The 25,811-nt window shown below is 31.4% G+C and overlaps 1 protein-coding gene across 1 annotated transcript in view; it reads left to right on the top strand.

Moving 5' to 3' along the window:
- The window catches only part of LOC127721429 (zinc finger protein 226-like), a 38,452-nt gene that overhangs the window by 8,301 nt on the left and 4,340 nt on the right, over window positions 1-25,811 (top strand). The window contains exons 3-6 of the mRNA XM_052228149.1: window positions 2,049-2,199; window positions 4,624-4,806; window positions 5,783-6,013; window positions 18,667-21,546. Of these exons, the coding sequence (XP_052084109.1) occupies window positions 2,049-2,199; window positions 4,624-4,806; window positions 5,783-6,013; window positions 18,667-21,546 (3,445 nt within the window). The remainder of the gene's footprint in view (window positions 1-2,048; window positions 2,200-4,623; window positions 4,807-5,782; window positions 6,014-18,666; window positions 21,547-25,811) is intronic.

The following is a 25,811-nucleotide window of genomic DNA, read 5'->3' as shown; positions in this document are numbered from 1 at the left end:
AAACTATAGAAATTAGTTGAAAAATAAGATCAGTACACAATACAAAAAGAAATAAGAAAAAGACAAAAGATACAAAGTACCAATCCCAGTGTTCTCCCCAGGATTTTTGGATAGCACCAGGGTAACGCGTTTGGACTGCTTGGTGAAATGATTCATACAATCAGTTGTGTCGCACCGCGTCGCGTCGCTTAGCTATATTTCTAGTAACTGTAGTTTTTATGTCTCCTGTTTTGTTTTAAAACTGTGGTACTGTATTATGTAGACATTGAAAATTATTGGTAAAAAAGAAGTAAATCAATAAACAGTTTGACATGTATACTTTAATATTTTTTAAAAATAAATAAAACATGATACATTACAAAATATTCATCTAAATTTAAAGTTATTAAATCTTTTATAAAATCAATGATCAATAAGAAAAAATTATCATTCAAAAGAGAACAAAAATGTTCAATTTAAAAAACTTTCTTATTTCTAGAATGAAAGATGTTGTATTGTGAAAGGATTCCTGTCATAAGGAGATATAAAATTAACAAGAATAAATATTATATTATTATTTGAACCAGTTTCTATCTTAAATTTTAATAAACAGAAATTTTTAATAAATTTCAAAACATTTTGCCTTAGATTTCATGTAAATATTAACTTTTCTTGTCTTTAGTGATAATCAAACATAGATACAGACTTAATACTGCACTGAAATCTAAATCTTTTTTTGGCATGATCCATTTAAAAAGAATTCCGAAATCTATAAATTTATCCTAGTTCTATAGATCTATAAGTAACCCTATTCAATGTCAACAACTAAGTCTCCCTATTTTCCCGCCTAAATGACAGGAAGTAGATATAAATAGATTTAACATGTGCTTATGGATAAAATTTGCAAATCACTTCTGTTATTCATTACTTTTCATATGGATATAGATATCCAGTTTGAAGGTACAGTCATGCATTTTATTTATAAAATAGAATAGATTGCAGTTAATTGTAAATAATCTTGGGTATTCTATGTTAACTAACTGGGTCATGTGATCCGTCCCCTTTGAATTACTTGTTGACAGATACTATGATAGTTTGAAACCGGAATATCATGCAATATAAACTATGTCAAAATTGAAGATAATTTGGCCATGGTTTAATCAGAGACATATTACTATTATATAAGTATTGAGAAGTGTATAATGGTCAATTATATGTAATGAGCCAACTTTATAATGTACAAAATGTGTACCGTCGTGTGTATAACTATCGGGTCAACACGGTTTGTGTACAAAGTATTTGCCGACTTGTCATTGGGTGAGTGAAGCCATAAAATAGTTATCTACGATCATAAAGTTATGACCTCATAATTAAAACACAAAAGAATCATTTTACAAGTGTTAATTACATTGATTATTAACATCCAATCAATAAAGGTTATCCTCATAAAGTTAAATCAATCACGTGGTGTAAACAATCTGAACTGGTTTGAACTGGTCAAATTTCACCTGGAATTTTATATCGCACGGAAAAGATTTAACAAGTCGTTTAAAACTTTACCGATTTTCGATTTTTTAACTAAAAATTTTAGCACCACGGAGAAATATAATACATCGCGGTAAGAACGATACCACCACGGTAAAAAAATATACATCGCGGGCCCGCGGTCCTTTATGGCCCTGGGGAGAACACTCACCATGCTCACAGTTACTGATCACTGAAATCTTGATCAGATCCCAAGTTCAGCTAATGAACAAACCATGTTCTTTTAATTTAGACTAAACATGCTTAACTCCTGCAACAACATTTTCTGATCTTATTGTTTTACCACAAAATTATGTTAAGAACACATGAAAAAGGGAAAATTCTTTTAATTATTTTTTTGTTGATTTATTTATCATGCTAATCATGTTAATAAGAATGTTTTAAGAAGTTTTTAAAAATATAAAAAATAAACTAAAGATTGAGCGACATGAACCCCACCAAAAACTATACAATGATAGAAGTCAAGTTTTCTAAGAATATATATAGTACATGTATTTATTCATTATTATTAACCATGTTTTCAGTGTAAAGATTTGTCTGAGAAGGGAGAAGAATCATTTTTTGTGACGGTGAATATAGAACAGACGACATGTTTTGTAATGGGATCAGATATTGGACTGAAATGGTTGGACTCTCAGAGCATGATGATCCAAGATTTCTTTCGTTATGTGTCCGGTAGGTTTTGTGTGTGCAGATGGTAAATAATTGAACGGTCTGAGGTAGTTCAATATAAAAATAAGAAGATGTGGTATGATTGCCAATAAGACAACTCTCCAATGGAAATGGTTCTATTTGAAAAGATTTCTAATACTATGTATAATAAATGTGGTGCTTTAGTTTTGGGGAAACAGTGCTATTTCAAAATCCAATGATGCTATTTGAGAATACTGGGAAGAACACCGAGTTATAGAATACTGGGGAGAACACCGAGTTATAGAATACTGGGGAGAACACCGAGTTATATAGTATACTGGGGAGAACACCTAGTATACTGTGGATTTACTGTGGGATACCAATTTACATGGATTTTGTGGGTATAAGTAAACCACAAATTTAAATGTTCAATGAAGAACAAATTTTCTATAGTAGAATCGATGCAGACTTTGGAAAAACCATGAAATCAAATACCCAAGAACTTAAAAGGAGTAGGGGCATTAAAGCCTGGTTTTGGCCCAAGAAAATAAAATGTTTGACAACTATTTTAAATTGGCATATTCTGTTTGGAAATTCATAGGGTCAAGAAATATAAATGAAAAACGTAAAGCTTTTGATCTGTTGACGTCACAATTACGTCATAATATGTACCGTTTTCACAAAAACGATGAAAAATACAGAATTTACGCAGTTTTCCATCATTATTTCCATTGTGGAAACATCATGCACAGCCAAGAAACAACACAATAATTAAGGAGAAGCTTTATTGTCGAGCCTTCGACTTTTGTCGAAAAAGCGAGACATAGCGATCCTACATTCCGTCGGCGGCGTCGTCGTCGTCGGCGGCGTCCACAAATATTCACTCTGTGGTTAAAGTTTTTGAAATTTTAATAACTTTCTTAAACTATCCTGGATGTCTACCAAACTTGGACAGAAGCTTGTTTATGATCATAAGATAATATTCCAAAGTAAATTTTGTAAAAAAAAAATTCAATTTTTTCCGTATTTTACTTATAAATGGACTTAGTTTTTCTGCCAGGAAACATTACATTCACTCTGTGGTTAAAGTTTTTGAAATTTTAATAACTTTCTTAAACTATCCTGGATTTCTACCAAACTTGAAAAGAAGCTTGTTTATGATCATAAGATAGTATCCAGAAGTAAATTTTGTAAAAAAAAAATTCCATTTTTCCGTATTTTACTTGTAAATGGACTTAGTTTTTCTGCCAGTTAACATTACATTCACTCTGTGGTTAAAGTTTTAAAAATTTTAACAACTTTCTTAAACTATCCTGGATTTGTACCAAACTTGGACAGAAGCTTGTTTATGATTAAAAGCTAGTATCCAGAAGTAAATTTGGTAAAAAAAAAATTCCATTTTTTCTGTATTTTACTTATAAATGGACTTAGTTTTTCTGCCAGTTAACATTACATTCACTCTGTGGTTAAAGTTTTTAAAATTTTAACAACTTTCTTAAACTATCCTGGATTTGTACCAAACTTGGACAGAAGCTTGTTTATGATTAAAAGCTAGTATTTAGAAGGAAATTTTGTTAAAATTTTGTTTCATTATTTCCGTATTTTACTTATAAATGGACTTAGTTTTTCTTTCAGTTAACATTACATACAGTCTGCAGTTTAAGTTTTTAAAACATTTATTAGATTCATAAACTATCCTGGATTTTTACCAAATTTGGACAGAAGCTACTTACAATCAAAAGATAGTATAGACAGGAATATTTTTATTAATTTTTTTCCTCATTTTTGTTGAGCCTGTGATTAACAGCAAAAGCAGATGAGACACTGGGTTCCGCAGAACCCTTACAAATTTTTATAACTATTGACATAATCCCACCAAATATAAAGTTGTTTCTTGGGTGCGCACATACTTTTCCTATCTAAATTATACCTAAAATTTGATGAAAAACAAAGAAAATCAAGAAATTTTACAAAATATGCAAATTGTGTCATGGTTTGTTGCCATGGTAACTCGTTCAATGTGAAATTTATTTTTATTTTCTGAATACCTTGTACCTTAGTCTAGATTGGACACATTTAAGAATATGTATGATAACTTTTAGATTTGCAGTAATATTTGGGCCAAATAAGGGCCTTATTGCCCCTTCTCCTTTGTCCCCAATCCACGAAAAAATTTGTATATGCCTAAAAAATTAAATCTATAGAAAAAGTAAAATAACAAAAATATCAAACTCAAAAGAAAATTCCAAATGGAAAGTCCCTTATCAAATGGCAAAAGCAAAAGCTCAAACACATCAAACGATTGGAAAACAACTGTCATATTCCTGACTTGGTACAGAAATGAGAAGTGCTTGGAGAAGTGCACACTTTACATGTGTATAAAGAACAAATGTCTTTTTAGTTGCATCATTTCCATTTTTTGCAGTGAGATAGTAATTGTAATAAGCTGTGTTTCTTCTTATTTAGGATTAAGATCGAGAAGTGGAGCTTCATCGAAAGAGTCACCAAAAAAAGAAAGTCAAAATATGGACAAAACTTTGGATGAAGAGGCAAACCTAGGGTCAATAAAGGAAGAAGTGACTGATCCTTCAACAGAAGTTGTAGTACTTGATTGCTTAGAAACTGTTAGTGGTACAGTTCAGAATACAGGTAACACTTAGAATAAGTTCAAGACTTTCTCAGTATCATATAGAAACCTTAATATCATGGATGTGACATTTTAAAAAAATATTGAGTTCAAAATGTTCTCAGCATCATTCATAGAAACTATAACTTGACATTTGAAAAAAGTATGAAATTCAAGGTTTTCTCAGTATCTTTTAGAAACCATAAGTTGACATTTTGAAAAAGTATCAAGATACCAAAAGGGCAGTTAAAATATGTATCAATGGTTAGGCAACACCATATGGCCTAAAGGAAAAATAATGCAAAGACAAGTACACAAAATTTTACTAAAAAATCTGATGACAGAAAATGCAACCTCAAAATGGTCACGGCTGTTTCATTAAAACGGATGTTGGTGAGTAGGAAGGGAATCAGCAATTTTGCACACATTCATACAATTTATCTTATATAAAACTGAGCAGATGTGGTATGATTGCCAATCAGACAACTCTCAAGCAGAGACCAAATGACCTAGAAGTTAGCTACAATAGGTCATCATACAGCCTTCAAATTTAAAGAGAGGCTAAAGATACCAAAGGGATATCAAACTCATAAATGGTAAACAAACTGACAACGCCATGGCAAAAAAAGGAAAAAACAATGAAAAGACAAACAACATTACACAAAACACAACATAGAAAACTAAAGACTGTGCAACACAAACTCCATCAAGAACTGGTGGTGATCTCAGGTGCTCCCGAAGGGTAAGTTGATCCTGCACCGGTACCACAAGTGGAACCCGTCTTGTTGCTCATGTGAGTACAAACAAAGAGCAAAAACCATACCTAATAGCAAGCTTTATAAAGCCGTGAAATGACAAATGTATAACAATTCAAACAAGAAAATGAACTTAATTCAAGTATTAAAAACATTACTGATTATATATTATTAAATAAGAGATCAGAATAATTCAGTAAGATATTTTAACATATTTATATATATATTCAATCTTTCATAACAGTCAGTGAACAAACTGGCACAGAAGATTCAATTTCGCCTGCAACTAAACAGCAAATTATTGAATGGAGTTTTGAAGAAACCAGGGATTTTTATGAGCAAGTGAAAAAGCATGGGTATGGAAACTGGAATATCATCAAGGAAGATTTGAACACTTCTAGAACAGTTGACCAATTGAAGGAACGATGGAAATTCATGATAAAAGACCAAACTTTAATGTCGGAATTTAATTTTGGTAAGGCCTTCAACTTAAGTACCTTAAGGGAACTAGAATTCAATGTTGTCCAGTTTATTTTCTGTAGTAATTAGGGCCACGTGGACTAGTCAGCAAGTGCCCTATAGTAATCACTCTGTGTGTCCTTTTGTTTGTATTTCTATGTTGTACAATATATAAGTCCAGATTGCATCAACTGATATCCAAATTTGTATGCACATTTTAAAAATTTTGACAAAAATATGGGTAAAAATTTTTTTTTTTATCACAGATTTTGAGAAACATTTTTGTGCTAGAATTTCAACACAAACTTCCGTATCATTCTGGCAATAAGAAAGCTTTATTTGTATTTGTGACAAGTTTCAGGAAATATCATTGAGATGTTGCTGTAAACCAATTTTAGAATGACCAATCTTTTGAATAAAAGTGTCATTGTACAGCGCCTGAGCATTTTTTCATGAACATACAAATGGAAATTACCAACTGTACATAATTTTCCTGTCTAAAACCGTAACGTGAAATTTGAAGAAACGTGTCATCAAAGGTGTGATTTGGTTGTCGTTATTCTTACTAATGCAATTGAGTTTAATAAATATATTGGGTAAGTAAATTTAAGTTATTTTTGTGTCAAAGTTCCCTAAAAATACTACTTTTCCTAAAACAATTCTATATTTTTTAAAGTTTAACCTTACGATTATGCTCTTATGACATTTTGGTAGATAACCATTTACAGTTGCATGACTTTCTTTCCTATCCTCTAACATGGTAATTGAATCTGGTAAATTTATTTTTATCCACATGTTTTGTATACAACACCATTTTCATCGTAGTTATGCAATAAATTTTGCCATTTTTTATAATACCATGAAATCTAACTTATACTTAAAGCACATCCTGAATTAATTCTTGGTGTTAAGATTAAAGAAAATATAAATTGCTTTGAAAATGTGTATCTTCAGGCCTCACACAGATTGGTCAAGCATGGTCCTTGCAAAATTAATTATGTTGTTTTTGTTTGCAGCCTGTATGAAACTTAGAAAAAGAAAAAAAAAAAGACAATGACAAAAATAGCTGCCAGGAGAGATCTTATAACTGCTGGGTGGGATCTCTGAAATATTCTTCAACACTATCAAACCTAGCTAAAAAAGGGAAACTTGAGACATATCGAGCAAGTGAAGCAATAAGAGCAAAGATTTACAGACTTTCAATGTCTGAAGAAAAAAGAAAAAATGCCAATGAACGGGCAAAGATACGGATGCATAATTATCGTGCAAGATTGAAGGAAAAACAGAAAACAGTGAAACCTAAGATAAGAAGAGAGAAAGCAGAAGAAAAAAAGGTAAAAAATGGTAAAGAAGAAGAAAAAAGAATGTATTGGAGAATAAAGAAGAGAGAATCACGTTTGGGAGAAACAGTAGAAAAGAAGAAAGAAATCAATTTGAAACGAAAACTAAAATACAACGAAACAAGGGCTAAGAAAAAGCTTTCTAAAGAAATTTTGATAGTATCATTCACAAGTATAAGTATGGAACACTTAAGTCCCAATGCAGCTCATTCAAAGTAAATCTGAATACACAAGTAATTCAAAAGCATTTGAATATTTAATAATACAAGATGGAAAACTTTAAAATCACTAGACATACTTGAAGTTACCTACTTGTGCACATTAGAAGTGCTTGAAACTTGCTTTCAATCCATTTCAACTTCAAGTATTTTTGCTGAAGATTGAACTGTTTAGTTTTCTTGATATTCAATTTAAAAAAAAAATTTGTGTAAATGTTACATTACCTTTTTAGATTATAGCTCTTCATCTTTTTAATAAGCTATGGATTTTCAAATATTTTGGTCACGAGCATCACTGCAACATTAATTGTTGAAATGCGCAACTGGTGCAGAAAAATTGGTAGCGTTAATGTTATTACATCCAACCATCTAAATTATTGTAAACAGTAATATGCAAGAACTAAGATCAAATTCACTTTCATCATGTTCATATGATGTGTTTGAGTTTTTATATTTGTTCAAAGAAAATATTTTGCGTAGTTTTAGAGTCATGTTTTTTGTTTGTGTCCATGTTACACACAACAAATGCATGAAAGAACAGAGAAATGTATGTATAGTTGTAAGAATTTGATAGAAATGTTTAATGTATTGGAAACTATAAAGAAATGCCTTTTAAGGTTGTTTGCTTATCTTGTTTTTGACTTTTTATGTGCTATTCAGAATCTTCTGGTTTTTGTCGAGCCTGCGACTTCTGTCACAGAAAGCTCAACATAACAAACTTTTTAAAAGCTTAATATTTCAGAAGGTAGAAGACCTGGATCCTTCATACTTTGTTAGGGATCATAGATTTATTCTTACGAGGAAGCTCCGAGCATGCTCGGAGGATGCTCAGAGCTTTTTCAGTAGGCTCTTCTCTGCAGTTTATGTGAAAATAATTATCATGATCCATTAAGATGTCAATCAAATCTACACCACTTCTATAATAAGGAAAGTAGAGCATTATAGAGGAAGCTCAATTAACACCTGTGTAAACATCTAATCTATTCAAATACATTTTGCCTGAAATTTTACAAAACTATAGAATAGATTAGAAATTCTTCAACAGTACTGTGTAATGCTTGGAAAGAAATCTCAAGTCTCCACAAAAAGTGAAAGTCATTTAACAAAAAATATACAATTATTATATTTTTAAAATAATCATTTCTTTTTTTATAATAAAAAAAATTCTCAAATTTTATAATTAGATGATATGATTTAAATAGGGTTTATATTATATAATATGCTACATAAAAGTTATCAAGACACAAACAACAGTCAGGGGGCGATACTAAACGAGTTATTTTTTTTAGTTACTTATATTAATAGGTATTTTTTTTTTTTTTAAATTATTTGATATAATCTCAATTGTTATTTTAAATGTCAAAAGTGGACTAAATGTAGTTTTTAAGAATTTTTTCATCATTTCATTAAGTAAAATTAAGTATTTATCCAACTTGAGATGAGTATAGAGAGATTACTTTCAAAATAATGACAAAAATATTACTTTTATTTATTATCTTATACATCTTCGAAAAACTAAGCATACTTACAATTATTTAAGGAACATATGTAATTGTTTTTGATAAATATTTCAAATTATAAATAACTTCAAGTCTTAATTAAATCACAAGGTTCCATCCATTTATATTTGTTCATCTCTAAGATTTTGAAGGAAAATTTTATTTTAATAGCCCCAAGAGACCAATCTATGACCAAGAAGTGTGGCATCAGAAAGGCAATTAGTGTTTCAGGAGGATTTAAATAGTTTTATACTGCATGGGGAAAATAACCAGATTTGAAAATTTGTTAAAGCTTGTAAAACCTGTATGAATGGACACCTATAGAAATAATATTAACAGAAGTTACTTATTCATGATATATAAGTAATATTTTAAACAACCTTGTTTTCAATATAACTTGTATAGGTAATTTTGAAAATTACTAGTTTAAGTAATGCCCTTAACTAAACAATGGTATTTTTTTTTTATAAAATAGCAAAGTTTTTTATATAAAATATTTTTGCAATTTTAGGGGACATGGCTACTAAAGCTTGTAAACAGAGAAAAAAAAAGGGGGATAGAATTTGGCTGGTTAATTCTGGTGATGTCTTCTTTCTTATATGCACTGAAAAATTATGTTGTTTTATTACTATAGTACAGGACAAGAAAAAACTTTACTCATGTCAAGTATTTCTTTATTTAAAACATAGATAAATTCTGCACATATTTTTTGAAAAATACCAATTAAACAAAGACTGATAGGGGGAAACAATTTTCTATTAGATTTTCATTCAAGTACAGGTCAGGATAAAACTTCACTTATATAATTATGCCAAGTATTTCTTTATTTAAATAAAACCAAATCCGCATAATTATAAAAAAAATGACAATTAAAGTGAGACGTACTAGAGGGAAAACAATGGTGGTATTACCTCCTCAACTTTTCTTAGAGTAGCCATAATTTTTTTTATAAAAAACTAACTTTGCTATTTTATAAAAAAAAAAAAAAATTATCATTGTTTTAATAGTTAGGGGCATTACTTAAACAAGTAATTTTCAAAATTACTTATACAAGTTATATTGAAAACAAGGTTGTTTCAAATATTACTTATATATCATGAATAAGTAACTTTTGTTAATATTATTTCTATAGGTGTCCATTCATACAGGTTTTACAAGCTTTACCAAATTTTCACATCTGGTTATTTTCCCCATGCAGTATAAAACTATTTAAATCCTCCTGAAACACTAATTGCCTTTCTGATGCCACACTTCTTGGTCATAGATTGGTCTCTTGGGGCTATTAAAATAACATTTTCCTTTAAAATCTTAGAGATGAACAAATATAAATGGATGGAACTTTGTGATTTAATTAAGACTTGAAGTTATTTATAATTTGAAATCTTTATCAAAAACAATTACATATGTTCCTTAAATAATTGTAAGTATGCTTAGTTTTTCGAAGATGTATAAAATAATTTATAAAAGTAATATTTTTTCATTATTTTTAAAGTAATCTCTCTATACTCATCTCAAGTTGGATAAATACTGAATTTTACTTAATGAAATGATGAAAAAATTCTTAAAAACTACATTTAGTCCACTTTTGACATTTAAAATAACTACTGAGTTTATATCAAATAATTTAAAAAAACAAAAAATACCTATTAGTATATATTAAGTAACTAAAAAAAATAACTTGTTTAGTATCGCCCCCTGACTGTTGTTTGTGTCTTGATAACTTTTATGTAGCATATTATATAATATAAACTATATTTAAATCATATCATCTAATTATAAGATTTGAGAATCTTTTTTATTATAAAAAAAGAAATGATTAATAAATATAATAATTGTATATTTTTTGTTAAATGACTTTCACTTTTTTGTGGAGACTTGAGATTTCTTTCCAAGCATTACACAGTACTGTTGAAGAATTTCTTATCTTTTCTATAATTTGTAAAATGTCATGCAAAATGTATTTGAATAGATCAGTTGTTTACACAGGTGTTAATTGAGCTTCCTCTATAATGCTCAACTTTCCTTATTATAGAAGTGGTGTAGATTTGATTGACATCTTAATGGATCATGATAATTATTTTCACATAAACTGCAGAGAAGAGCCTACTGAAAAAGCTCTGAGCATCCTCCGAGCATGCTCGGAGCTTCCTCGTAAGAATAAATCTATGATCCCTTAATAGATGCCTAATGTTATGAAGTTTCCGTCTGTCATATGTCTATTGTCCTTGACCCAATTTTCATGGTTCAGTGACTACTTGAAAAAAAAAGTTAAGATTTTCAGTGTTCTTAATTTCTTTCTTATTATGAGTAAAAGCATAACTATATTTGGTATGTGCGTACCTTGCAAGGTCCTCATGCCTGTCAGACAGTTTTCACTTGACCTAGTCTTGACCTCTACCTCATTTCATGGATCAGTGAACAAGGTTAAGTTTTCGTGGTCAAGTTCATATCTCAGATACTATAAGCAATAAGTCTACTATATTTGGTGTATAGAATGATTGTAAGGTGTACATGTCCAACTGGCAGGTGTCATTTGACCTTGACCTCATTGTCATGGTTCATTGGTTAAAGTTAAGTTTTTGTGTTTTGGTTTGTTTTTCTTATACTGTAGGCAAAAGGTCCACTATATTTGGTGTATGAAAATATTTTACGATGTACATGTCAGTCTGGCATGTTTTATTTGACCTTGACCTCATTTTTACCGTTCATTGCTTAATGTTAAGTTTTTTGTTTTTTGGTCTGTTTTTCTAATACTATAAGCAAAAGGTCAACTATATTTGGTATGGAATGATTGTAAGGTGTATATGTCTGTCTGGCAAATATCATCTGACCTTGACCTCATTTTCATGGTTCATTGGTCAATCTTAAGTTTTTCTGGTTAAGTTTGTTTCTTAGATACTAAATGCAATAGGTCAACTATATTTGAAGCATGTAATGATTGTAAGGTGTACATGTCTGTCTGGCAGGGTTCATATGACCTTGACCACATTTTCATGGTTCATTGATCCATGTTTAGTTTTCCTGGTTAAGTTTGTTTCTTAGATACTATGTGCAATAGGTCAACGATATTTAAAGCATATTTGGTGTATGGAATGATTGTAAGTTGTACATGTATTTCCAGATTGGTTTATCTGACCTTGACCTCATTTTCTTGGATCATGTTAAGTTTATGTGATAGTTGTAGTAAAGCTTTATATTTAGGACTATCAACATAAAATCAATGGTCAGTAAAGAAAAGGAGACATTTCAGTGTGTGCACTCTTGTATACATATGGTGTCATTAAAAAATTTTGCCTGCTAAACCCTACCTGTCTTCTCATAATTTTATTACATATAGTTTAAAAAAACATTTTTGAAAATCTTATAAAATCCTTGTTATTTTTCTTAAGTTTTTGAATGAAAACATGTGCCAATGTTAATAAATGAATAAAAAATCTAGAGAGATTCATTTCCCTCCACATTTTCAATGGCTTTTATCTCCAAAACATGAAAAACAAGTTCATGGATCTTTTATTTTATTCTGCATTTTTAGTTCCGATTTTTATAGATACTTTCAATTTACAGTCTTTTAAAAAGCTTGTTATTTTGAAACAGAGCAGTGAACATCTAAATAGATCACATCTCTGATTAAATCTTTATGTAATAGTTGCATGTAACATTGACAGAATAATTGAAGGAAAAATATTTTCACAGAATTTCTGAAATGAATGTAAAATAAAGACATGAATGACGAGCAACTTTTCAAGTAAATGTGACAATTAAGGTGGTACCAAACACCTTGATTAAAATTAATTTGGTAGTTTAAATTTCATAAAATTTTGACAAAATATTTACTTTGACCCTTTGTCAAAAATATAAAAACTTGAACCACACACTTTATCAGAAAAATTTCATTGGATATATAGCAGTTTGACAAACACTTATTTTTTGATCATTGAGAAGCTTAATATATCCTTAACAATAGAACTGATTAAAATGTTCAGCTGATTTTTACAGAGTTATCTCCCTGTAGTGTTATGTACAACCTTAAGTAATTTTGTATATTGATTTAGTTTAGGTTAGATTAAAGCATTAATATGATTTGTAAATTGTGTCCATGTAACATGCTGTAAATTTATTACACAGGAGCAGGTCTTAAAATAGTGTTTTTATGTTATACACATATCATCTACAACAATACTGTTTATAAACATTTAAGATGTTGTATTATTTTTGAATTTTGTTTTGCAATGTTCTTACTTGAAGTTGCATAATAAATTCTTGCCCATGTGCTATTCAAAATTAATTTGCCATGACAAAATATAAGGTTTGTGAGAATTTTGGTATAAAATTTTTCTTAAAAACTAAGTTTTTGTTAAAAATTCACAAACTTTGAGAATGATTTTTTTTTGTACTAGGATTTTAAAGACAAAATATAAAATTATTTTTATTAAATTTGATTGGTGTAAGGACATATGCACTGATTTGACTAAAATTCTCGTATTTTTTATTCAATTTGACTCAAAAATATGCTAAAGCAAATCCATAACCAGCAAAATATGCTTAGCAAATCCATAACCTATCTCCAACTAAAGGTCAAATTGAAGGTGGCATGAATAAAGAATCATTGACTTGTAAAAAACAAGTATTAAGCAATGAATGCAGTCAAGTGACAAACAAGAAGAGAAAAAAACTAAACTTTCATACTTATTTATCAGTAGGTAAAAGTAAATAAATCTGGACTATAAAGGGAGATAACTCTAACTCCAAAATTAGTTATCTATATACCAATAAATAAAATTAAATGATGTATAGTGCCTACCTACCATATAAGATGGTATAGATAGTTTTTTATTGACACAATTTGAACAAGACTTATTTCCCTTTTGTCTCCATGTTAGAGGTCTACATGCACAAATTCCTACATAAGTCTGCTGAGTTCAACTCGTTATACTGACTGATAGCCCTTATAAAAAGGCAGTTTTGTGAATAATTATAATTTCTGTAAGCCTTTGCTCAATTTATTACTACGGTCTAGTAAAAATCTCTATCAGAATCAATTTCACCACATATATCTAGTGAAAATCTCTTTATCATAACCAGTTTAACCACATGTATCTAGTAAAAATCTCTTTATCAGAATCAATTTCACCACATGTATCTAGTAAAAATCTCTTTATCAGAATCAATTTCACCACATGTATTTTTTGCGAAGGGTATAATGTTTTTGAACCGTCCGTCTGTCTGTCCGTCCATCAGTCCGTCAGTCCTGTTTCTTGTCATCGCAACTCCTCTGAAACCACACAACAGAATTTCATGAAACTTTGTAGATAATAAGGACATACTATGTAGATGTGCATATCGACAGGAAATTATGATTCAATTTTTTTTCTAGGAGTTATATATGCCCCTTTGAACTTAGATTTTTGGCCTAAATATACTACTGCAACAGTTTGTAATCGCATTTCCTCTGAAACCACACAACAGAATTTCATGAAACTTTGTAGCTAATGAGGACATTATATGTTTATGCGCATATCCACAAGAAATTTTTTTATCAGTTGACTTTTGTAAAGTTATGAGTCTTTGAACTTAGGAATCTGGTGAGATTTTGTTTGTCCAGTGACAATGTGGGGGCGTGGGGTATGTGAGCATGCTCACAAAGGTTCTTTAATTTTTATTCTGTAATTCATCAAAGGAATATTAGACAAGGGATGGAAAATGGATACCAATGAGTTCAATCAAAAACCATAAGTCCTATAAAAAAAGAACAGCATAAATGGCCAAACAGAAAAAATTATCGTGGAAAAATCAGGCAACAGCTAGTCGTTAAAAAATCTTCACAGAAAACTAAATATTGAACAACATAAACCTTGGCAAAAACTCTGGTAAACTCTCATGAATTGTGTTCCTTTTCCACTAGTGACTCCTGCTGCATTGCTACTGTGAAAATATTTTGATAAGACTATCATAAGTCATATCTTAATATTTGCACCATACGGATTGGTAAACATCTTTTAAGTTAACAACTTGTTTCAGCATCCTGTTAATTCTTATTCTATTGTATTAATATGTTGATGCCAAGTTGTGTATATTATTTAACTTTAATTTAATTAATAAAATATGTTTACACTAAACATCTTTTTATACGCCCGTCCGTCTGTCTGTCTGTCTGTCCGTCTGTCGTCAACATGTCGAACATTAATTCAAATACGCTTTAACCAATATGCATGAAACTTTGGTGAATTGTTTAAACGGATAGTAGCTACGATTTTCATTAAAATTATTTTTCTAATCTATTTGCTGGATTTTGTACAAAAGGTTTATTTAGAATGAATAAAACCATCACTATTTACTTTCCAATTAGCATTTAGAAGCTTTTTAACGTTTTACACCTGAATTTAATTTTTGTCTATAGACAAAAATTCGATGTTAAGCCAACCCTTTTTCATATGACCTATGTTGACCTTAAATCCGCAGTTCCCAATGCGCAATCGCAAGTTGTCCCTCGAAGGGAAAATGTCGAACAGAGGAATGTTATCGCGGAAATGGAACGTGTAAAGAAACAGTAAAGAGGTGCAGACAAGTTATTGTAAATTGAAAATAAATAACGGCGATGAGATCGGTCATTAGATTCATTTACAAACACCCGACACGCAGATAAAGTCATTATATAAACAGTCGACATTACGACGGTTTGCGAAATGTAAAAAATATTTCTGAACTTTTCGAATCCAGATCACATGAAAATTAATCATGACGTGTTCAAATCATTATTGCCAAAATATCTTTATAAATTTAAGAGCAGTGATCTCACAACTTAGAAGACATTTAAAGTCAACTTCTTACAATTTAATATTATTCTTCCTGTGTACCCTGCATGAAGGCCCCAATTCAATTCACAAACACGTGTATGCGTTATCAGCATTGTTTTGTCATACAAATATAAAACAAGTGTATAATATCGCCATTGTTGGAGAACCTTGGGTTTGAATAATATGCAGGCATTTGGTATATTTTGTTGTTTACATAATTTGATAAATGGTTTCAAATATGTACGTTTAATCTAAAGAAATTGTCAAATACGTAAGAAAACAAAAGCACATGTTCATATTTATTTATATCGTGGTCATCTGACTCGCTGTGTCGGCAAAGTTCCGGAAGTAAACCCGATGCATAATTAATGAGATGAAAAGGCTCGCTACACGATATTAATTATCAATTATTAACACTTCTGTACTTTATATAAACATTCCACTGATCTTACTGTTAATTTAAAGTACATATCTTTGATTTTAGCAGCTTTAAAACTTGGTCATAATTTTGTCAAAATCGTAGCTACTATCCCTTTAAATCTATTGACGTGAGCTCCCTTTCGTTTTTTATAAATTTCGGATTTACCGTTTCCGAGTTTTGGGGTTTTATTCATTAAAAAAGGGGGGATTTTGCAGTTTTCGGACAATAACTCAAAAACAATTTCACCAATTTGCATGAAACTTTTGTGAATTGTTTATATCTATTGATGTGAACCCCCTTTTGTTTTTTATAAATTTCGGATTTACCGTTTCCGAGTTTTGGGGTTTTATTCATTTAAAAAGAGGGGATTTTCCAGTTTTCGGACAATAACTCAAAAAAAATTTCACCAATTTGCAAGAAACTTTGTTGAATTGTTTATTTCTATCAACATGAGCTCCCTTTTGATTTTTATAAATTTTATACTATAAGTTTCTGATTTATGGGGTTTTATTCATTACAAAAAGGGGGATTTTCCAGTTTTCGGACAATAACTCAAAAATGATTTCAGCATTTTTTAAGAAACTTTGGTAAATTGGTTATATCTATTTTTGTAAGCTCCCTTTTGATTTTTATAAATTTTAGATTTTACGTTTCCGAGTTATAAGATTTTATTTGTTTATAGACTGACAACAGATTTACTAAGTATTGCGCAATAGCACAGTGTATTGCACAACAGCAAGAAATCTTTAATTGAATATCAATTCAATTCATATAACCAATTTCAAGTTCTTTGACTACATTTATGCAGAAACCTATAATATGTCAAATATTTAATTACAATCCAAATTCAGACCTGTATCAAGCTTGAATTTTGTGTCCATTTTTGCCCCAACTGTTCAGGGTTGGACCTCTGTGGGCGTATTCAGCTGCGCTCAGCGAAGCAGTTTATTTCTATACTTAAGACATCATCCAACTCATAAAATATCGATCAAGTTCATCCTGTATACAGAAAACATGTCAATGGTGGCAGCGACTGTTCCCTTGAGAACCTATGAAGTGGACTGCATATTTGTTTGCCAAAAAAATAAGCAAAAAAACAAGAATAGAAAATAGTAGGGTGCTATAATATAAAGAAGAGAGAAGAATAGAGTGCTATTATATAAAGAAGAGAGAATAATGAAGGACATTACCCCCCTTTTTCATCCAGAAGCTCCACTTTTGATGTGTGGAAATAGAAAATCCACACATTTCTTTCTGGTGATAAGATGATCATTCTCTATGGAACAAATACTATTTTTTATCTAAATCGTATGAATGTGAAAGATGCTAACATCTAATTGTGTTGTCACAAATTGTATGTCTGGTAGCTAGGAAATATATGGATGAGTTAGGATTTTGCTGTGAAAAATATGTATGAGTAGAGGGATTTTTGTTCACTACATAATTGGGTGTGGTTATTAAACCCTAGCCTGACGTCTGTACCCAAATTTGTATGTTGAGGTTTGTTATCTGCTCTAGAACTTTTATACTTCTTCACATTTCCAACCATGAACAGTGGCAAATTAAGGGTTTGGGGAAAAGTCTTTTAATGGTGATAATAATTTTTTTTACCATTTTATGCAAAAAATTATATTTTTTTGTCATTTTGCTATCGAGAAAGAAGAAGTGGAAGATACCAAAGGGATATAGATATACTGACAATGTCATGGCAAAAAACATAAAGACAACAGTCTACCAAACAAAACATATATAGAAAATTAAGGGCTTGTCACATGAACCATACCAACAATAGGGTTGATCTCAGGTGCTGCGGAAGGGTTAGCACATTTGGCACCTTCATGTTACTCCTATAAAATATGTTAATAGGATATGTCACATGATTAGGCATCACAGCTTTTTTTTACAGATAATAATCTAAATTATTTTTTATGCCCCACCTACAATAGTAGAGGGTCATTATGTTTTTCGGTCTGTGCGTCTGTTCGTTCGTCTGTCTGTCCTGCTTCAGGTTAAAGTTTTTGGTCAAGGTAGTTTTTGATGAAGTTGAAGTCCAATCAACTTGAAACTTAGTACACATGTTCCCTATGATATGATCTTTCTAATTTAAATGATAAATTAGAGTTTGACCCCAATTTCACGGTCTACTGAACATTGAAAATGATAGTGTGAGTGGGGCATCCTTGTACTATGGACACATTTTTGTTTTTAATAAAAATTGAAAAAAAAAATGTCTTTGAAAAATTAAAGAAGAAAAATGTTTTGCATCGACAAATTAAAAAAAGAAATGTTTTTTTATAGGGTAGAAACAATTAATTTGGTGTATAAATCCCTGCTCTCCATGAGAGAATAAAATTGTTGCTCTCTTGTGAAACAACTTTGTTATATTTTTTTTTAAAGGAAAGATTAAGAAAAGCTTGGTAAAGCCAGTAGAAGATTCAAATGTGAATAAAGGATTAGTACAAGCTAAAACAAAGGCAACCACTTTGATATGTTCAGTCAAGCATGGAGAAGATTCAAATGTCACAGATGTAAATGAAGGAGCAGTAAAAGATAAAACAAGGGCAACCACTTTGAAATGTTCAGTCAAGCATGGAGAAGATTCAGAAGTCACAGATGTGAATGAAGGAGCATTAAAAGATGAAATGAAGGCAAAAACTTTGTCAATTGCCAATGAATTTAAAGATAAGGAAAGTGAATTGCAAAAAGATACAGAAGACAAAACAAAGACAGCATATGAAAACAAAACTGCTCAAAATGTCACCATAGCAAGTAACCTCAATCAGGAAGTTGTATCTCCAATATCAGTTTCTTCGGTGTCTTTACCAGTTAGTGAGAGCACAAATTCTTTGAAATTGTTAGCAAAGACCACAAACTCTCCTGTTAAAACTCATGAAAGTCTAATATCAAGTTTTGATACTACAACAACACCTTCATCTGAAAATAGAGCAAATAAACGAAAGATTACGATTGAAAGTTTGTCAGAATTGGATGATGAAGATGAAAATAATGTATCACCAGCATCCGAATCAAACAGAGCAAAAAAACAAAACTTATTAATTGAAAATTCTTCAGAAAATAAAAAATTGAGAGTGCAAGTGAATTCTTCAAAAAATAAAGATGCAAATACTGAAAAATCGACAGAAAATATGAAGAACACTGCACACAGGGCTTTAAGTACGAACGATAATACTCAGCATGCTTCAACTCGGCCAAGACGAACACCAAAGCCAAAGAAACTTTTCAATATGGAGTGCTATGTCAAGTTAGAAAATATCAACAAAATGAATGTGGCAGACTTAATTTATGGAGCCACTACTAACGAGCCAAAACAAAATCTGTTAGAAAATCGTCACATAAAAAAAGAGTCAGAAGAAAAATCAAACCTCAGTTTGCTGTCACAGATGAGTAAAAGTGTTACAAGGGAAACCAAAGAGGCCATGGGCAATTCCCAAGGAAGAGAAGATATAAATGAAGAAGAGGATCTGGATGCAGATATCAGATCAGTAGAAATTGATCCAACTTTTCTTGTCCAATCAGAACAGTCCTCAAATGAAACTTCTGAAAATGATGTTATAGAGGAATCAGTATTTGAAGAAAATCCTAAGAAAAAACTCAAATCAACTAGAAACTCTAAAGATAAGGGCAAGGTAATTGACAAGAAAATGTTACTAGAAAATCATAAGAACAATATAAGTAGTCGTATTAAACGAGCTAGAAAACGTGAAGACAGTCACATCCCTTGTCCAACATGTGACCTTATGTTTAGTACAAGTAAAGGCTTCAAAAGGCATCTTAGAGTTTGTCAGGTGGTCAAATGTCCACAATGTGACAAGGAGTTTAAGTCTATGGAGGAGTTTGAAGGACATGTCGAGGTTCACGAGGGGGAAGATTTACATGGATATCAGTGTATTTATTGCGACATGCAATTCCTATTGACAAGTCAACTGAGGAAGCATGAGAAGACACATTATGAGTTCAAGTACAAGTACCAGTGCCAACTGTGTCCGAAGTCATACAATAGTGGTACCAGTTTACGTCAACATATACGGGAAGGACACAAGGAATCAAGGATTTGTTGCTTGGTGTGTGGGAAGTTTTGCGATTCAGAATTTGATTATAATCAACACATGAGTGGTCATCATATACATAGGAAGAAAATGAGCACATTTTCCTGTAAAAAATGTGGAAAGACTTTTGAACAGTTGTACCATCTGAAAAGGCATAATCGATACTTTCATAAAGCTATTGGAGAGCGTATTTGTAAATTATGTTTGAAGATATGTAAAGATAAAGAGGAGTACCAAGAACACATTAAAGAGCACGAATGGGATAAGCCAAACATGTGTAGTTTCTGTCGTGTACCTTTTCCTTCAAAGGAACAGCTAGAGGAACACATTCGTGACACACATGACAAAGGTGTGCGATATATGTGTGAAGTGTGTGGCTTCCAAGCTAGTTGTTCCCTTGATATGAAATATCACAAATATGAACATGACGATAGCATGCCACACATGTGTGAAGTATGTGGGAAAGGTTTCGCTTTGAAAAGTAAATTAAAAAGCCACATGATCAACCATCAAGAGGAAATGCCTTATGTCTGTGAGGTATGTGGAAAAAAGTTTAAGAGGCGATCTACACTTCGTAGCCACAGCTTCGTACACAGTGACGGGAAGAAGTGTCAATTTTGTGAGAAAGTCTTCCGTTCCATAGGAGGCTGTGACTACCATATTGTCAGGGTTCATTCTCACTTAGTCAACGTAGACAACTACAAAAGGAATCTTGTGAAATGTGAGGAATGTAATAAATTTTTCCCGTCAAAATACACTTATGATCAACATCAGATTAAACATTTAAAGGAAAAATCATGGATGTGCGATCTTTGTGGGAAAAAATTCAAAACACAAGCACAGTTAGAAAAACACAAACCTAACCATGAATTGGTAAAACCTTTTTACTGCCAGTGTTGTGAATGTGCATTTATAACTCAATCTCGACTTGACGCTCACGTTAAAACAGAAAAGCATAAAGAAAATGTAAAAAGATCTGAGGATCCTTTGGCACAAAATGTCAATGTCCAACAGGAGGGAGTTATACAACAAGGAATCTTGAACCAACATGGAGGTTTTCAACAGCAGGAAATGTTACAACAAATGGGTAACTCACCACAGCAGGGAATACAACAACCAATGATAAAGGCAAAAAAGATGAAGAAGACTGTTGCAGTTCTTCAGAAACCGAGAAGATCTGCTGCTGCTGCAGTCCCCAAAAGTGTCAATGGTAAGGAACAGTTAGTGTGGATTCATTTCTTTATTTATGTGGGGACCAATTTTTGTGGATATTTAATTTCATATTTTTTGCCAAAGTCTGCATACAAGCTGCATACAAGCTGCATACTTACAAAATCCACGAATAATAATAATGAATTCCCAGTATTCTAAATATGATTGTAAGGTGCCAGGAGGAACTTGGACTAAAAATGATTGTAAGGGGCCAGGAGGCACTTTGACTAATAATTGGTGGGTGGTTTAAATTGTCCATAAGTATTCTTGATGAATTATTTATAATAATGTTGGATTGATTGGTGGGTGGTTTAAATTGTCACAAAGTGTTCTTGATGAATTATTTATAATAATGTTGGATTAATTGGTGGGTGGTTTAAATTGTCCCAAAGTGTTCTTGATGAATTATTTATAATAATGTTGGATTAATTGGTGGGTGGTTTAAATTGTCCCAAAGTGTTCTTGATGAATTATTTATAATAATGTTGGATTAATTGGTGGGTGGTTTAAATTGTCCCAAAGTGTTCTTGATGAATTATTTATAATAATGTTGGATTAATTGGTGGGTGGTTTAAATTGTCCCAAAGTGTTCTTGATGAATTATTTATAATAATGTTGGATTTGAAAATTCTATATTGTCATGATCAGTTATTGTTTAAAAAAGTGATTTCTGATCCCAAAACACATTATTACATAGACAATAACTGTTTAGTGTCTTTAAATATCAGCTGTATTTGTACGAGGCTAAGAAACAGGTGTAATGCGAGCTTTAGCGAGCTATTACTCCTGTTTCGAGCCGAGTACAAATACAGCTGATATTTAAAGACACTAAACAGTTATTGTCTTTATCCTGCAATTAATTCTGTATATTGTTTGTGCTTTGAAAGACACAAAAACTCACATTTTTATACGACCGCAAAAATTAAAAATTTTTTGGTCGTATATTGGTATGACGTTGGCGTCGTCGTCGTCGTCGTCGTCGTCGTCGTCGTCGTCCGGCGTCGTCCGAAGACACATTGGTTTTCGCACTCTTACTTTAGTTTAAGTGAATGGATCTCCATGAAATTTCACCATAAGGTTCAATACCACGAAAGGAAGGTTGGGATTGATTTTGGGGGTTATGGTACCAACAGTTAAGGAATTAGGGGCCAAAAAGGGGCCAAAAATAAGCATTTTTGTAACTTTCAGACAATAACTTGTGTGTAAGTGTATGGATCTCTCTGACATTGTACCACAAGGTTCCATATCACAAAGGGAAGGCTGTAATTGATTTTGGGGGTAATTGCCTCAAAATTTTAGGAATTAGGGGCCAAAAAGGGGCAAAAAACAAGCATTTTTCTAGTTTCAGGACAATAACTTGTGTGTAAGTGTTTGGATATTTCTGAAATTGTACTACAAGGTTCCATATCACAAAGGGAAAGCTGGAATTGAGTTTGGGGGTAATTCCCCGAAACGTTTAGGAATTGGGGGCCAAAAAGGGGCCAAAAATAAGCATTTTTCTAGTTTCCAGACAATAACTTGTGTTCAAGTGTATGGATCTCTCTGAAATTGTACTGCAAGGTACCATACCACAAAGGGAAGGCTGGGATTGAGTTTGGGGGTGATGAATCATGAGGGGGTTCAAAAAATTTGGGGGGGGGGATTTTTTTTTTTTTTCTTTTTTCTTTTTTTCCTTTTTTTTCTTTTAAAATTTTCCATTTTAAGTTGGTTATTTCTGATTTATATTTAAAAGCAAATAATAATGATATGGTAGGAGATACACACCAAACAGGATGTGTAAATTATTATATAATAAGTATTGTGCAATAGCAAGAAATTTTCAATTGCACAGTATTGCACAATAGCAAGAAATCTTCAATTGCACAGTATTGCGCAATAGCAAGAAATCTTCAATTGCACAGTATTGCGCAATAGCAAGAAATATCCAATAGCACAATATTGCGCAATAGCAAGAAATTGTCAATTGTACAGTATTGCGCAATAGCAAGAAATATTCAATTGCACAGTATTGTGCAAAAGAAGATACTTCGTATAAATTGCTTATTTCTTGATCAATTTCAATGGGGATTTATTCTTGAATTCTTGGGGTTCTTTAATATGCTGAATCTAACCGTGTATTAAGTTTTTGGATTTTGGGCCCCGTTTTTAAATTGGTCCACATTGAGGTCCAAAGGGTCCAAAATTTAACTTTGTTTGATTTCATCAAAAATTGAATTGTTGGGGTTCTTTGATATGCCGAATCTAACCGTGTATTTAGATTTTTAATTTTGGGTCCCGTTTTTTAAATTGGTCTACATTAAGGTCCAAAGGGTCCAAAATTAAACTTAGTTTGATTTTAACAAAAATTGAATTCTTGGGGTTCTTTGATATGCTGAATCTAAACATGTGTTTAGATTTTTGATTATGGGCCCAGTTTTCAAGTTGGTCCAAGTTGGGGTCCAAAATTAAACTTTGTTTGATTTCAACAAAAATTGAATATATGGGGTTCTTTGATATGCTGAATCTAAACATGTATTTAGATTTTAGATTTTTGGCCCAGTTTACAAGTTGGTCCAAATTGGGGTCCAAAATTAAACTTTGTTTGATTTCAACAAAAATTGAATATATGGGGTTCTTTGATATGCTGAATCTTACCATGTATTTAGATTTTTTATTTGTGGGCCCGCTATCAAATTGGTTCATATTGAGGTCAAAAGGGTCCAAAATTAAACTTTGTTTGATTTCATCAAAAATTGAATTATTGGGGTTCTTTGATATGCCAAATCTAACCGTGTATTTAGATTTTAAATTTTGGGTCCTGTTTTTTAAATTGGTCTACATTGAGGTCCAAAGGGTCCAAAATTAAACTTAGTTTGATTTTAACAAAAATTGAATTTTTGGGGTTCTTTGATATGCTGAATCTAAACATGTGTTTAGATTTTTGATTATGGGACCAGTTTTCAAGTTGGTCCAAGTTGGGGTCCAAAATAAAACTTTGTTTGATTTCAACAAAAATTGAATATATGGGGTTCTTTGATATGCTGAATCTAAACATGTATTTAGATTTTAGATTTTTGGCCCAGTTTTCAAGTTGGTCCAAATTGGGGTCCAAAATTAAACTTTGTTTGATTTCAACAAAAATTGAATATATGGGGTTCTTTGATATGCTGAATCTTACCATGTATTTAGATTTTTTATTTGTGGGCCTGCTATCAAATTGGTTCATATTGAGGTCAAAAGGGTCCAAAATTAAACTTTGTTTGATTTCATCAAAAATTGAATAATTGGGGTTCTTTGATATGCCAAATCTAACCGTGTTTTTAGATTTTTAATTTTGGGTCCCGTTTTTTAAATTTGTCTACATTAAGGTCCAAAGGGTCCAAAATTAAACTTAGTTTGATTTTAACAAAAATTGAGTTCTTCAGGTACTTTGATATGCTGAATCTAAACATGTGTTTAGATTTTTGATTATGGGACCAGTTTTCAAGTTTGTCCAAGTTGGGGTCCAAAATAAAACTTTGTTTGATTTCAACAAAAATTTAATATATGGGGTTCTTTGATATGCTGAATCTAACCATGTATTTTGATTTTGGACATTGGACCATAATAGGTAAATTAAAAAAATTGAAGTTCTTAGACCACATTCTTTCTGTGTCAGAAACCTATGCTGTGTCAAATATTTAATCACAATCCAAATTCAGAGCTGTATCAAGCTTGAATGTTGTGTCCATACTTGCCCCAACTGTTCAGGGTTCGACCTCTGCGGTCGTATCAAGCTGAGCCCAGCGAAGCATTTTATTTGCATTTATTTTCGATTTAAAATCCCTTGAGGCCTGCGTAGTAATATTAAAATTACACATTCAGCTGGAGATGGGTTCGCAAAAAAAGAATCTCGAATGGTCAACAATAATACATTGCTCAACAATGCTCAAAGTGAATAATTATCTATTTTAACATAAAAACTAATTTCAACAGTAAAAACAAATAACAAAACATTGTACAATTTGAAACAGAAGTGTACGAGTTGTCCTTCTCTTCAGAATTTTGAACTGAACTTGACATTCACTTAACATGCATGCTGAAATTGACATGGTTGATTTTGTTACACATGTACACATTCAAGTTTTGAAATCGATGATTGTCGTCGTAGAAAATACTGCTGTTCATGTTTGTCTGTTATCAGAAAATTCGTTTAATTCTTATTGCTTTAAAGATATGTTTGAAAACAAACAGAACGTATAAAAGTGATCGTTAGTTCGCATAAGGTCAAACAGTACGTCATTG

This window comes from Mytilus californianus, unplaced genomic scaffold (assembly GCF_021869535.1).
Source record: "Mytilus californianus isolate M0D057914Y unplaced genomic scaffold, xbMytCali1.0.p SCAF_12, whole genome shotgun sequence".
Lineage (NCBI taxonomy): Eukaryota > Metazoa > Mollusca > Bivalvia > Mytilida > Mytilidae > Mytilus > Mytilus californianus.
Note: the sequence above shows the minus strand (reverse complement) of the source record. Positions and strands in the feature narration are given on the sequence as shown.